This window comes from Punica granatum, chromosome 8 (genome assembly GCF_007655135.1).
Source record: "Punica granatum isolate Tunisia-2019 chromosome 8, ASM765513v2, whole genome shotgun sequence".
Lineage (NCBI taxonomy): Eukaryota > Viridiplantae > Streptophyta > Magnoliopsida > Myrtales > Lythraceae > Punica > Punica granatum.
Window position 1 is genome coordinate 24,231,208 of NC_045134.1, and position 14,604 is coordinate 24,245,811.

General features: G+C 39.9%; 2 protein-coding genes across 2 annotated transcripts; both read right to left on the bottom strand.

The window, feature by feature from the left end:
- Nucleotides 1-1,313: 1,313 nt before the first annotated feature.
- Nucleotides 1,314-6,165, bottom strand: LOC116188324 (probable xyloglucan glycosyltransferase 6). Its single transcript, XM_031517604.1, has 5 exons — nucleotides 5,156-6,165; nucleotides 3,453-3,761; nucleotides 2,891-3,181; nucleotides 2,694-2,807; nucleotides 1,314-2,449 (listed from the first exon to the last, which is right to left on the bottom strand). Exons 1-5 carry the CDS (start codon nucleotides 5,924-5,926, stop codon nucleotides 1,814-1,816), a joined length of 2,121 nt encoding a protein of 706 aa, XP_031373464.1. The 5' UTR covers nucleotides 5,927-6,165; the 3' UTR covers nucleotides 1,314-1,813.
- Nucleotides 6,166-10,635: 4,470 nt separating this feature from the next.
- On the bottom strand, nucleotides 10,636-13,832 carry LOC116189565 (transcription factor bHLH62-like). The gene is made up of 8 exons (XM_031519277.1): nucleotides 12,661-13,832; nucleotides 12,352-12,555; nucleotides 12,192-12,257; nucleotides 12,031-12,099; nucleotides 11,867-11,926; nucleotides 11,522-11,698; nucleotides 11,295-11,394; nucleotides 10,636-10,993 (listed from the first exon to the last, which is right to left on the bottom strand). Exons 1-8 carry the CDS (start codon nucleotides 13,483-13,485, stop codon nucleotides 10,956-10,958), a joined length of 1,539 nt encoding a protein of 512 aa, XP_031375137.1. The 5' UTR covers nucleotides 13,486-13,832; the 3' UTR covers nucleotides 10,636-10,955.
- Between the last annotated feature and the right edge of the window lie 772 nt (nucleotides 13,833-14,604).

Consider the following 14,604-nt stretch of genomic DNA (forward strand, 5'->3'; position numbering starts at 1 on the left):
TTGCAGTAATGGACTTTTCTTTTTTCGATAAGATTATGAGTATCTCGATCTTTTAGCCGAAACTACTCCTAGGGTTAAAAAATTTTATGTTCTTTAAAAAAAATCCATATCGACATCAATTGGCTCAAATTATAAAACAAGGAATACCCAAGTAATTAATTAGAAAGAAGATAGGGTTTAACCAAATTATAAGGTATTGCCAAAAGAAGTTGGAATGAATTTTTTTTTAGTTGGATTGAAAAAAGAAATGTAAATCTAAATTTGAATTGTTGTATATATTCGTTTCTCCAAATACAAGTTTGAGCCCATTTCGTTAAAAAAAATTGCAAAATACAAGGACTTGGCTTCTTAACATAAGCAAATATCTGGTGGGTATTACTCATTCACTTGGATATGTAACACCTAATTAAAATGCAAAAAAGCGGGAGACTAACTTCACAATGGGCCCACAGATTCTCACTTATAAATATTTGGCCTTAGAAAAATGTAACTGTCTTTATATAATATATAAAATCTAAAGAGCAGAACATGGGAATTCCATTCGAGAACCTTCAGCTCTTGATTAAACGATGAGAATGGCTCGGATCATCTCATTTGATAGCCCTTACGTCATGGTGAATTGCCGCTTCGCCTACCCATAAAATTATATTTCTAATAAAAGATTCAGGTACCCGATATATTCATGTATCTATTAATTTAAGTTAAACGAATTTGAAAGATTTTTTTTTTTTGTATGTATCGGTTCGACGAATGGTACATATGTTATATGTTGAGAGGTGAACCGAGATGTGATCTAACAAATTGGGTTTATGGGATAATGATTGATGCCGGTTCATTTAATATTATTTAGTAATTTTAGTGAAGTGATGGTCTTGCCTTTTGGTTATTTAGTAATGACATTCCATTTTGGTGATCCTAAAATGTTCTCAAGCTCAACCCTGAGAAAACTGAGATGTATTTGTGGAGGCTCATATAATTCTTTGGTTTTTGATTTGCTTGAGCTCATAGGTTTTAATCCCCTCGAAAAGGTTGCCAAGCTTGTTAAACAGAGAACTCATATTGGTTATCGCATTTCATTCTCCCCGAAAAAGATTATCGAGCATGTGAAACAGAGTTCTCTGAGAATGAAATGCAATGCAGACACCAATATGAGATCGAACTCTTGTTTAAGGATGGAGTCCTCGAACCGCCCATCCAGTCCTGGTTCTGGGCAATTGAAGAATCGAGCAATTGAATGTGCTCTTCGCTTTTGATCGACCCAGAGGCCGCGGCGCATGAGCAGAGGACAAATGCAGGGAAACTGAAACAAGGCAGTCGAAAAAAAAAAAATCTAATTCTGCAATCTGCATTACACCAATATGAGTTCTCTGGGAATGAAATCAACTGTGTGGTTCACAATCTAAACCACACGATCTACCAAATGAAAAGAATATAAATGAAAAACGAATCTCTAAAACGAATTTCTGCCTTGACCTTCTCGTGGCCAGCAAGTGTACAACATGTATCATAATACATATGCTATTACACCAAAAACAATCGATCGGGTGAATGAGTATTTCATCCCACCACCCGTTTCTACACTCTTTTCCAAGGCTACGCACGCCATCTGCCAAGTGGGGTCGAGCTCAATATGAACTCTATGCCATGCGGCGTGATGGAACGGGTAGACAAGACAATGATGCAATTGCAGCACAAAGAATTATATATATAAACATGTGATGGAATGGTCCTGATCACCCAATGAAGATTTAACTTATGTCGAGTAAGATGAGGTGCAATTTGGAGGATTTCTAAGGTGGGATCACCACACCAGCTAGCTCACCTGCTCTCCTATCAAATCAAGGCCGACGACTAAGAAACTTACCCCTTGAAACAGAAGAAAGTAGAAGTGAATCCCTTGTGCAGACAGCAAGCTCCTCACTGCAGCAGTCAACAGAATAAATGCGAGCGCGAGTTCTTTCCTGTACAGCCGGTTCCTCCTGGATTTCCCGGTTTTGTTCGGAACCGGTTTGGTCAACTCTGCAATGCCTGGTTCTGATGACGAACGCTGGAGATTCCCAGACTGTAACATAGGGTCAGTTTCTTTCTCTGCATAGGAGACCAGGTCAGCCTCCGATGACCTTCCCAGCTTCTTTGTCACTATCCACTCATAAGAGCTACCAAACTTAAAAAGTCCAGATATCATGGCATTGAATTTGGTGACTGACATGGTGTTCTCAAAAAGGAGGTACGGGACAATAAAGGGAAATGAACGAGGGGCTGGGAGAATATTTAGGATGGACATAATTCCGGGAACATAACAGACAACCCAAGCGGGTAGCTGAGCTTCGGGCAGGAACATGGTGAGTGGCAGAATAATGCAGAAGAGTGTGAATGAGTAGAAAGGCAGAATAAGTTTCCGGAGGAGGAAGAACAGGAATATCAGGTTAGCTTTCTTTGCAACACTGACCTGCAATTCAGAATCACAGAAGCACGATATGAAATTAGATGCTGACACATCTTCCCCGTATATGGTTTGAAAGCCTATCCATCATAATTACCCTGAGATTCAACTCATCTCCGGGAAAAATTACACAAAATATCCTAGATTGAAAGCTTATCCATCATTATTACCGGGAATATATTATTTCCTGGTGGACTATGTTGTACTAAACAGTTGGAAAAGCAAAATAATCAGTAAGTTTCTGGCTTACCTTAGATTTTATTACGTCAAAGAAGCATAATCGGAAAAGCTGCATAGGTCCAGAATGCCAACGGTGTTGCTGTTTCTTGTATGCTTCGTATGACTCTGGAAGTTCACAGAGACACTGAAGAAGCAGAATAAAAAAACCTTTAGTATAAGGTATGATGATTAGCACGGAAAATCTGCACTTAGCGATGCACATCAGACCTTCACATCATTCAGATATATGAACTTCCATCCACAGAGGTGAGCACGAACAGCAATGTCCATGTCTTCAACAGTTGTTCGCTCCAACCAGCCACCACAGTCCTCAAGGGCTTTGATTCTCCACACACCGGCAGTTCCATTGAAGCCAAAGAAGTTAATAAATACTCCATTAACTTGCTGCTCAACTTCAAAGTGGAATGATAAATTTATGTTCTGCAATCTCGTGAGCAAGTTCTCATCCTTGTTGACGAAGGCCCACCTCGTCTGAACTAGGGCCAGATCATCATTTCCCTGGAAGATAATTAAAAACAGCTTTGAGTAAGGCAAGCGAAGCAAGGAAAAATCTCTAAAATCAGTAAAAGGTCTTGATTTCATGAGGGTCAATGTACTCGTTCAAGCAACCACAATTTGAAAGAAGCCATTGATCTGAATTTATTATATCCTTGATTACAATGAACACAATTTCACGGGGGTCAAAGTCAGGGTTCTGGAGAGCTGAACAAAATAAGCTAGTCGATTTTAAGCATGCTACGGAATCTTACCTAAAATAATAATGAATTACCTTAAAGTATGGTATAGTTTTCTTCAAGAAATCTGGTGCAGGCTGAAAATCTGCATCAAATATAGCCACAAATTCATAGTCTTTTACATAATCACATCCCATGGCAGATTTGAGATTCCCCGCCTTATATCCAGTGCGTATAAGTCGATGTCTGTACACTATCCTAACACCTCTTTGCTGCCATTTCTGTACTTCAGCCTTAATAAGTTGTTGAACTTCTAAATCATCAGAATCATCTAGAATCTGAACAAGCATCTTCTCCCTTGGCCAGTCCAGGATGCAGACTGCTGCGATAGATTGTTGGTATACCTGTGTACATGGAGCATCCCATCACAAATGGTACAAAAAGTTATGGAAATATATATGAGGAATAATTCTGTTCCGACAAACAATTCACAGTAATCAATACTAAATAAATTATCAACACATGGATATCTCATGAACAAGTTTTTATCATTGCACATCTAAGACCCATTCCACTACACATGACAATAGTGATAATTTTAACAAAACCTTTGCCGAAACACATCGCAATTCACAACCTGAATGGATTCAGTGGTCTTCTCACGCCACATGACTTTGGGTCCCTAGCCACCTTCTCCTAGTTCTCATGTCGAATCAGGAACCAGATGCGACTACAACTATTTGTCAATACATCCCACTTGAACTAACACTGCAATACTTTCAGATCTCAAAAGACCTTCATGATACTTATACCACTTTAAGCAGGTTGGCAAAGACCACAATCGGATATTATAAGCATGTATAAATAAGCCTGAAAGTTCAAAGCATACAAGCACTATTTGTTGATAATGGTGCAAAACTAGTCATTGCAACTATAAAAATAGTAATTCCATATTCCGGAGCCATATAACCAACCAATACTTGCCAATTTAAAATTTTTCTAGGTCCCCTTGAGCAACAATGGTGTACCCATTACCTCTTGATCTCTAGTTGGCAAAAGAAAATTGATCAATTAGAAACAGAAACAATTGTTTTCTGCATCAACTCATGCTCTACGGATTGTTTCCGTTTTTTGATGTGTCAATAATTCTTAAATGATCCAACAAGATGTATGTCCATTATGGATAAGATAGATGAACAGATCTTGGATTCCATCCAGCATGCCCTGGACGATGACATGACTTTTTATACACTGAACAGTCATGAGAAATTTTGTCATTTCTTTATTAACTATCTATTCAACAGACAGAATAATGGTAACAAAGACGTCAGCATTGTGCAACATGATTGGACATGTAGCCACAACACCTACAGGGCCCTACATCCGGTAGCAATATGATTGGAGTTCCATGTATTGCTCTCAGGTGCCACAACAAATCGACCCAAGTCGTTACAGCAAATCAATGGAATTAAGTGGAAAGACACTTGTGCTGGACAGTGGACACAAGGTAGTTATTAGACAATTCCTAAACTATTCTGAGTGTTCTAACCAGTCACGATGAACCAAAAAAGCATAAGTTTCAAACTTCCAATCCAAAAAAATTCTAAAAGTTCTGGAATTCTAGTCAGTGATGCTAGAAAAGATTATAGAAGCTCACAAACACAACGAAGGGCCTTACAAAGAGAACTACATTAAAAAATGTATGACTTCATACCAACAGGGCAACACATTCCGGAACTGATGATAGTAAAAAGATGAACTTTTGCCACAGGACACTATTAATTTTAGTGGTTCTAACCTCCTTCTCATTGCACATAGGAATCTGGACCATCACCATGGGATACTCCTCCGCATTCCCATTTTCCAAGCCCTCCTTCCCATACTCCACATTCGCCACCGGCTTTATCCCCCTAAACTTAATCCAGAAACAACCCAGCACCAGCACCAAGCGATCCACCGACTGTATCAAGAACAGAATGATACAGATATTTGCTAAGCTCTGCAATGGCGGTGCCAAATACTTTGCTCTAATGTCAAGCCACCACGCATAGACAAGCCCTAACCAATCCAACAACTCCTTCGATCCAACGTGCGGCGGCCGCGGGGGCCTGAAATGCCAGCCTTTATAGTAGGCCAGCAGCTCAAACCCGAGCAACACAATGACAAGGATCAGGAAGAACCTAATGATCCGGTACAGCCTCGACGATGACGAGTCTGCCGGCGAGGCGACGATCCGGCGGTTCGCCGTCCGGAGGACGGAGACGGAAGCGCCGGCGAGAGACGCGAAGGACGAAGCGATCTGCTGGAGCTTGAGGAAGCAGAAGAATCGGATCTGGCGGGCGCTCCGGGCGCGGGACTTCTCCACCGTCGGATCGGAGGAGTGTCCGCGGATCTCGACAGCGTGGTAGCCGTATCCTCCCCCGCCGACGCCGTTACCGAAGCTGCCGCTGCCGCTGGCATTGCCACTGGTGGAGGGATCGTCGTCGGAGGAGTAGGAGAAGAGGTCGTGGTTTCGCTCCCGCTGCTTGTTCCACCATTCCTGGAACTCATGGTTTGGTGCTCGAGACATAAAAATGCAGAGGCGGAGCTCGCCGGAGGAACACTGCTGCTGTCGGTGATCTCTTCGCTGCTGCTGCAATGAGCTCGGTGATCGGAGGGTGAGCTTGGGATCCTCAGTTTCAGTGAGGGAGCGCGAGATCCGGCGATGGAGCTCCGACGCCTGTACGCTGTAAATGGCAAGTCTCCCGTCTCCTCCTCCGTCTCACGTATGGATATCGATTGATTTTCGATTTTTCTGCACATTTTTTTTTACAATAAAATAATAAATGGAAACCCCTTTTTACCTTTTTATTAATATTTTTTTGCCGGGAGAGGCAGGCGCAGGTCCATGTGCGAGTGAAGCCCACGCGCACGTACTGACGAGAAGGGCAGCGGAATGAGACGCTGAGAGAGATTTCGTTGGGCTCTGAAACCCACGCGCTACTTACGAGACGCCGCGTGGCGGGTTCCAGGGAAGTTGAGGCGACTGAGACCTTTGGTCGGCGCTTAACAGTTTCCGTCACCTTGCCGAGCCTCACGGAGGCCCGCTGTCGCTCAATGGGCCGGAGACAGGCTAGGATGTTCTGTACAAACTTAAGATGGGCCCAATTGTAAGCTGTCGGCCCATTATAAGGGAAGAGAAACTCGGCCCATTTCATAGTTTACGATGAGCCCAAGTTCGTCGAGATTTAGATGTCCTGAACTTAAAAGCCCAATCTAATTGTCGTCTATGGGCTGATCTAGGCAGGTCACTTGAGGCGAGGCTTAATTAATAAATTATATTGTTGGCTTTTTTCATAGAAAGCTATTATTGCTTTTATAATGCGAATGGTTTGGGCCAAGAGTCAATGAATTGTGAAAGATAGATGATCCCATTAAGTTTTTACTTTGCTATATAACGCATCATCAAAATATCGGATGGGACGGGAGTATTACATATATGCATATGCCCTTTCCTCGTTCCCTAAAGTAAAGCGAAAGGGGAAAACTACTTGCAAACATGACTATTAATGACCAAACTCTTATGTCCATCACCGCTCGATACATACATAAAACTAGTAGAAGATCGGGTAGCGATTTTTTGCTAGTCCTAGTTAAGTGACTTAAGTTAGGAGGCTAACCACATAGAGAATCAACTGCTTTCTCAGCTAATGGAACGTATACATTTAAACTTAATCGATAGAGGAGACTATAAAATTTCAGGTATAATATCTACTAGTGCATTTGGTAACGGCGTATGATTATGATTTTATTTGATTTCACGGGATAAAGACAAATGTAATTTGACAAATTTATTATTAAATTGAAGAAGAATGTAAAAAAGTAATAATCGTATTGTTGAATTGAAGGAAAAGTAATTAATAGTTGGGAGAATTTAGTATTAAAAAATTAATTATAATAATAGATTTAAAAAAAGTATAAGAGCGAATTTATTATTTAAACGAAGAAAAGATTATAAAAATAATGATTAAAGTGAAGTTAAATTAAACTTTTTAACTCCTTTTTTAAATGGACCAGTATTTCTTACATCGTTAAATATGCGAAAGATGATACATGACAATGCAAAGGACATAAAATAATGCAATGGTTGGTAGGATAAATGATGATTTCTTAAGTTTCTCCCTTCTCAAGGAAGGGCAAAATGACCCCAACAGAAGCTTCAATATGTGAGAGGAAAAGCCTTAGAGAAGGGGCCCCTAATGGAAGGGTGTGATAGAACAATGCCAACTTACTTAAGTTAAAACTCAAATGGGGTACCTACCCTAATGATAATACCCTTGGGGTACCCTACAACCAAACTCCATTAGTGATTTCAACCCTTCGGAGAGGACACACGCTGTTCTTTCTCTTTTGTGTAGGGTCCTCCCACTCATTTTTTCTGGGTGAAAAATCAGTGTGGAAGTCCATTCGCTAACACTTGACACATGGATTTGAGGACTTGATTGGGACAATTGACCTACAATAATCTCCCCCATCAATAAATAGCTTTAAAAAAGAGCAATATCACGGGCTATATATGATTAATTGCCACGTTAATAGACAAATATGTGTAATTGACGTCATCTGTAGAATGGGGATATTTCGAATTCGAGCGGGTATACAAAAGAAAAAAGGAGCTCCATTAAGATAAAGATTGCTACACTTTAAACTGAAACTCATGGAAGAATAGTATAGGAGAGAGGGCAGGGTAATTTCGTTTTAAAAAAGAATCCAAAATTTCATTTTTTTTTTTTTGAGATATAAGGTAATTTGATCTAATAGGAGATGAAGGATGGGAAATAAACTAGCATGGAATCCCGCTATTGAGAATTAAATTCGAGACTTCTTGATTATGAGTATAAAGTGAATGCATTGTGTTAAATCTCATTTCTCAAATTTTATTTATTTATTTATTTATTTGTTTGCAAGGAAAAAGAGATCCATTATCGAAAAAAAAATGAAAAATAAAACATCACGTAAACTCTATCGACAAAAATTGAACCTAAAACATTTTTATTCATATATACAACAACGTGATTCACTGTAATGCACAGTATTTCCCTCCAATTTCAGGACTTTTAGAGAAAGCGTATCATCGCTGCAAATTACCCAATTTTCATAATTAATTGACCATAAAATTTTGAAGTCCACAATTTCGTTTTCACCTTTCCCTCTCCTTTTCCAATTAGAATTCGTATGAATACCACTATCAAGGGTCATCAAAAGATTTTAGTGTAGTTGCCTGTCCAATCCGCGGAAGTCTTACGGAAACCCAACTCACAAGATCGCTGTCCAACAAGAAGAGAAAAGCAGTCAAGGAAAAGCAAAATTCCACAGTGCATCTTCAATTACGTGCTGAAATCGGAATTACAGTATTCTAAACATCTCATCCGAGCCGTCGCCTTCCCCGTGACTTGACCGTAGCACAACCTCATACTCTAAGGTCCCAATTAAACCGGTTACGCATGCAGCGTGTGCATATGCTGTAATTTTCACGGACAGTGATTGGTTTCGGTGTAATTTTGGAGTAATCGTGGGTTTTAATATACATAGCATCATCATCATATGGAGTATAGCAATATGATTAGGGGGGTCTTTAATTCTTTTTTTTTTTTTTCCTTTTTAACTTTTTGTGTGGACAAGACCGTCACCTAACAATTTTTCCATGAGTATAATAAAACCACGTTTCTATGTAAAGTTTGTGCGCCCAACAGCCACATTCAGAGCATCTTCTAAATTTTTTTTTCTGTTAAATTAAATTAAATAATTTATAACAGTAATCAAATCGCCTGCAGAAACAATAATAGGCCTCTCATTAAAATACTACTGCCCTCTGTCAGAAATCTTTTGCAGAACCCAATACAAAGGATATCAACTCATCCGGTCATGGACGACTTCTCACATTCCTTCTCCAGACAGTCTTGATCAAAATCATCACAATTTATATAATTAGCACCTAAAAGGATCCAATAGAAGAGTAGTAGGGGTGGAGGTCAGTACTGATCCGACAGCTTATAAGAATCATCTGAATAAAAAGACAGAGAAATTTTTCCAATATCTTTCGACGTATTTTAACAAAAACTTTATTGGCGAAACTATAGGTCAATTTGCTTATTTTCTTGTATTTGTTCAATTATAAGAACATTGACCAAAATAATTTGTATGAGTTTATGGTCATTGGTATCGATATGGAAGGATTTATCTATTAAGGAATTGCGTAAAAATGACCGATACATGAATATCTCCTCCCAAACTCTTATGTTTCTAAAGATTCCGAATAGCACGAATTTTACATTTTATCGCTCACTAAGCGTCAGACGGATTTGTAAATGCACTTTCACTTTCACGATGATGCAATAGTGAAAGGATAAAAAAAACAAAAACAAAAACAAAAAGATAGTTCGAGTCTAATTTTGTATTTACAAGGTCATCTTTCATATACCTGAACCCCACTAACTTAGTCCCCTTTTTTCCTATCTATTGACAATATTTTACAAAGTTGATGTGATTAAAGGGCTTCGATCCATTGGGCCTAGTCAGAATATCAATACACTGCCAACCTGGGATTCTTTTGTATCCTCATATTTTATTTAATTATTAACCTATCTCATAATAATAATCATTATAATTATAATTATATGTTCCCCCACAATATTCAAAGATAAAGTTCGGCTTTCACTTTTTATTGGTGGTTACATTTTCCCTTTACTGCCCGTGCCGCGCACTTTTCGATTTTCATATTCTCCTTGATAGGGACATGATCTGCAGTAACGACTTCTGGCTCGCAATCAGATCCTACGTACCGAATGAAATAATGAGAATTTTGAAGTTAAAAAAGCCGTGAACTGACATACATTTTTATCAGGTGAACGGGGTGGTTTTAATGTTTTGGGCAAGCCAATGGGGATTTAGGAGCCCTTGGCATATGCCACAAATCATGGGGGTTGACCTTCAATGTGCACAGAGATTAAAACCTTAAAATTGTCCTAATCATTATTAGATCAGACTTTGAATGACAGAGAAATATTAATAAAGCGGTGTTTTCCCCAACACATCCAGCTGGTTACAACATTATCATTTGTCGAGATTACGCGGTTTTTTTAATTTCATTTAACCACTAATTTTAAATAATTAATAATTAAAAAAGTGGGGATAATCTGTGATTTCTTGGTCAAAATAAATCTTATGATGAATTGATGTCTTTGATTTTTTTTTCCCTCTGATTGTGAAATAATGTCCATAAGATATGAAAATGAAAGCTTGGACAATGGAAAATCTCACTTTATCTAGATTTTGACATTATATTACAAGATATGGTAACGTACTTGGAATTTTCACTGGGGTCATACATATAGTTGTAATCAACAACCAACTAATAAGAAACCCCTCAAAAAATTAATGCTACAGACAAAAAAAAAATCAATAAGAGAGGAAAAAAATTGCTCTCCTCAATATTAGACCTAAAATATATATTACTTGCTCGGTTATTTTCTTTCATGAGGGTGACATAATCGCACGTCTCTTGTATGTACTCCGACCTCTGCCCTAGAGAAATCGATCAGAACCATGGCAATGATGATTTATAGCTCGACTTTCATCTGCGAAGTCTGCCCCCGACCTGAAATCAATGTACCAAAGCTTCTTCAGTATGAGTGTAACTTGGATTATGCATACATTCTAATGGGAAATGATGCTAACACTTCGCATGGTCATTATATATTCTAGGCCTCGTCTTTGCATATCAAGTTCAAATAGGGTACAGTTCGAACTAGACACTTCTTATGATATGTGCATGAAGACTTCCAAGTGCGATTTTTTTTTTTTTAAAAGACGCGTCCATGTAAAGTTCGGTCCATGTTGAAATATACTAATCCAATCCTTTTCGATGCATCGAGATGTTTTGTACATGACTTCCTCACCGTGGAAAGGTTGGAGGGAGTACGCTGAATCTTGGTGGGAGTTCTGACCAAAACCCATCTGCACAATCGTCTGGAGGTCACCTCCACAGAAGTTCTGGTACTGCACATTATTGAAAAGACACAAAAATTCAATCAATTCATTATCTTCTTTTTTTTTCCCGAAGTAATTAAATATATTAAAATAAATAAATAAATAACTTGGAGGATAATATAACATAATATAATACCTGGAGATCGTTAGGGGAAGGTAAATGGGCATCGAGGCTTCTACATGCTCCTCCCATGCTCAATGGGTCCGCAGAGCAATGGCTCACTGTCCCATCAGAGATATTTAGCCCATGGAATGCTGAGGAATCCATAGGGAACATTGGAGGATTTGCCATTGAATTGTTCGATTGGAACATCTGATTTGACACACCCGAATATATTAAAAAAATTTGTTATGGTCTTATTTATTCTTCTTAATTTCGAGAAATTAATGTAATATGGGAAATTTTATGGTCCCGGGGTCGGACCGTCCGGGGCAACATTATCTTCCAAGAAAGGAATTCACTGGTAAAAAGTAAACTTACATCCTTATCCATGCTGAGATCCATGGATGTGTTGACAGAAGCCAGCTTCATGGAGAGGAACTGCAGAAAGAAACCCGAAATTCACATTAGCGGTCGGATAAATAAGCTCTGGAAAAATTTGTATTCGGGGTTGGAAGATCTCCAGTCTATGAATTTCAGCTTACCTCGACTTGGCGCTGCAGAGACTGCACGTAGTTAATAATCTCGTCCAGCATCAATGCCTTCCCGATGACCTGAATCGCGCAAATATTCCATATTAGAATCGCGTCTGAACCGAAGACTCGACATCTCTGTTTTCTCCTTTTAGTTCGGGAATTTCACGTACCTTATTGCAGCCCGGGACGAGGTCCTGGAGCAGCTTCATCCGCTCGCTGATCTTCTCCCTCCGCACCTAAATGGAAAACAGCAAAAACTCACTCAATTTTGAGTTTGGAAAAGCCGCACGCGAACAAAACCCCGTGCCGAGTTTCGGTCCTGATCCTTACTCTTTCGGCAAGACTATGACTATCAGTGGCCTGACCCCTCCTCGCTCTGACATGGATATAGTCCTTTGGAGGTTCGGGCGGCTTCTTCGCATCGTTTTTAGTCTTCTTCTCGTCTTCCTCGGCTTTAACCGTCTCATTTTCTTTGCCATTACTTTCGTTCTGCTTGCATCGCTTTGCGTTCGAGTCCTCATTAGCCTCAGCCACCTATAGGGGAAACAGAAAATGAACAAATTCCCGGGTTACAGGCGGCACGTTGGATGTGATCGATTCTACGAATGTTTGGAATCTGCTGACATTCTATTTATGTACCTTTGCTGCATTAGTAGATTCCTTGGCTTTGCCCTTCAAGGCCGCCTTCCTCTTCCGCGAATTCATATCGCTCGAACCTTTTGGGCCGTTCTCCCTTTGATCCGAAACCGATGACTCCTCCTGGGAGCTCGCCATTTCGGAACGATCCACCGGCTGCTGCTGCAGGTTATTCTTGGTAGGCTGAGCTGGGAAACGAGCACCAGGCCCGAGAGCCTTCAAAGAAGGGCTGCTCGAAACACGGGGAAACCTAGTCGAGGAAGTCAATCCATAAGGCGATGTCTCGGGATTAGTTATGCCGATTGGATTCGTACGCCCATTGAAGCTCCTGCTTCCGAAGCACGAGAACTTTGCGGCCCGCTCGGCGAATCCCGGGTCGGCCGAGAAGTCTGCCACACTCGAATTCAATCCCATCGTTGGTAAGCTCACCTTCGGCGGGGAGCTCAGAGGCGTGATGTAGCATGAAGTGTTGGCACTGCTGAATCCGGCCGGGCTCGGCATCACGGGACGGGAAGAATGAGGGGGGATCTCGGCCAAGCTCGCATTCGAATTCCCGTTCCCGATCCTGCCCAGCTTCCCTATCAGCTCCCTGATCATGAGGGCGTTCTCGGAGGCATTGTTCGAGTTCGATGCCGCGGGGGAAGAGACCATCGAGCTGATAGCGGAGTCGAATTGGACGCCGTTGTTGTGGGACTGATCCAACGAGGCCTCCCAGTTGTTAATGTCCGGGGTGTAGAAGGCGCATTGGTTCGACGGGTTAGACGCGCAGTTCAGCTCCATCGCCCGCCACGGTTGGATTCCCGCGCTCATGAAGAACTCATTCTCCATCGTTTCGAGCACGAAATCGGGCAAAATTCTCGACGGAGGTTTTCCGGATAACAAATTTTTCGAAACTATGTGATGCCTAGTAGACCCTTTCTAGATTGGAGGCCAGTAGTCCTATGTGGTCATGCCAGTATTGAATCGAATCGAATCGAATCGAATTAAATTGGGGAAATGGAAGGTGAAAAATTTTGGGTGCTATGAGCTGTTCATTTAGTTGAATGTGTGACTTCTTTATTGATCACTGGGGAGAAGAAAAGAGAAATGAGTTTGGTGTCAGAAAAGAGAGGGAGGAAGTGAGCAAAAAGCAGAGGAAACAGAAAGAAGGGAAGAGGAAAAGGGTAAAAAGGGGAAGAGAGGAGGTTGAGGGGTCATCAATTTATAGAGAAGATCTTATAGTTTGAAAATGGTTCAAAATGAGTATAATTTACCATGAATTTAAAGTAAACTATCCTCATTAATTTTAAAAATATGTGTAACTTATTTGAAAAAACTTGTAATTTATTTAAAATGTGTAGGTTATTTTACTACAATTTAAGTAATTTACTTATACATATGGTACAACCATTATTAAAATAGTTGCATCTTAAATCTTTCATAAATTTTACTTATATGTGATAATTATTATATTGTCATTATCTTTTTATCTTTTTTCGCCTATTATTATTATTATTATTATTATTATTATTATTATTATTATTATTATTATCATCATCATCATCATCATACTACTTTAAAAACTTCTTTTTCCTAGGAGAGTGAAATGTCGTGATTGAAGTCCTATCCGAGTACATTTGGGATTTTTTTTTTGTTTGGTTAAGGTAACTGCTTCAGCGCACGCTGATATAAGTCAAAAAGTGAACTCGCAGCTATTCATGTTTTGGTATGTTTTTTATGATTAGTGATTTTGTATCGACATATTGAAAACGTATCGCTGTGGTATGGCTGCTAGGTCGACGCACGCCCCAATGGTGAACTGCAAAAGAAGGAACGCAATCCGCTCATCATTTTAAATGTGCGTTGTCACACAATACAATCGAAAGATAAATTCTTTTCTTCCCGGTTTGCACCATCTTATATGCATTAGTCATATGAGTCCCAACTTAATTCAAATTCAAACCCTTG

What these genes read in the sequence shown, in the direction of transcription:
- LOC116188324 (XM_031517604.1), bottom strand. Translation starts at nt 5,926, where the DNA reads ATGTCTCGAGCACCAAACCATGAGTTCCAGGAATGGTGGAACAAGCAG. An exon ending in TATATCTGAATGATGTGAAG is followed by an intron (nt 2,808 to 2,890) that starts GTCTGATGTGCA and finishes CTGCTTCTTCAG; the next exon opens with TGTCTCTGTGAACTTCCAGA. An exon ending in TTGACGTAATAAAATCTAAG is followed by an intron (nt 2,450 to 2,693) that starts GTAAGCCAGAAA and finishes TCTGAATTGCAG; the next exon opens with GTCAGTGTTGCAAAGAAAGC.
- LOC116189565 (XM_031519277.1), bottom strand. Translation starts at nt 13,485, where the DNA reads ATGGAGAATGAGTTCTTCATGAGCGCGGGAATCCAACCGTGGCGGGCG. An exon ending in AATCTACTAATGCAGCAAAG is followed by an intron (nt 12,556 to 12,660) that starts GTACATAAATAG and finishes TTTCCCCTATAG; the next exon opens with GTGGCTGAGGCTAATGAGGA. An exon ending in GTCATAGTCTTGCCGAAAGA is followed by an intron (nt 12,258 to 12,351) that starts GTAAGGATCAGG and finishes TTTTCCATTTAG; the next exon opens with GTGCGGAGGGAGAAGATCAG.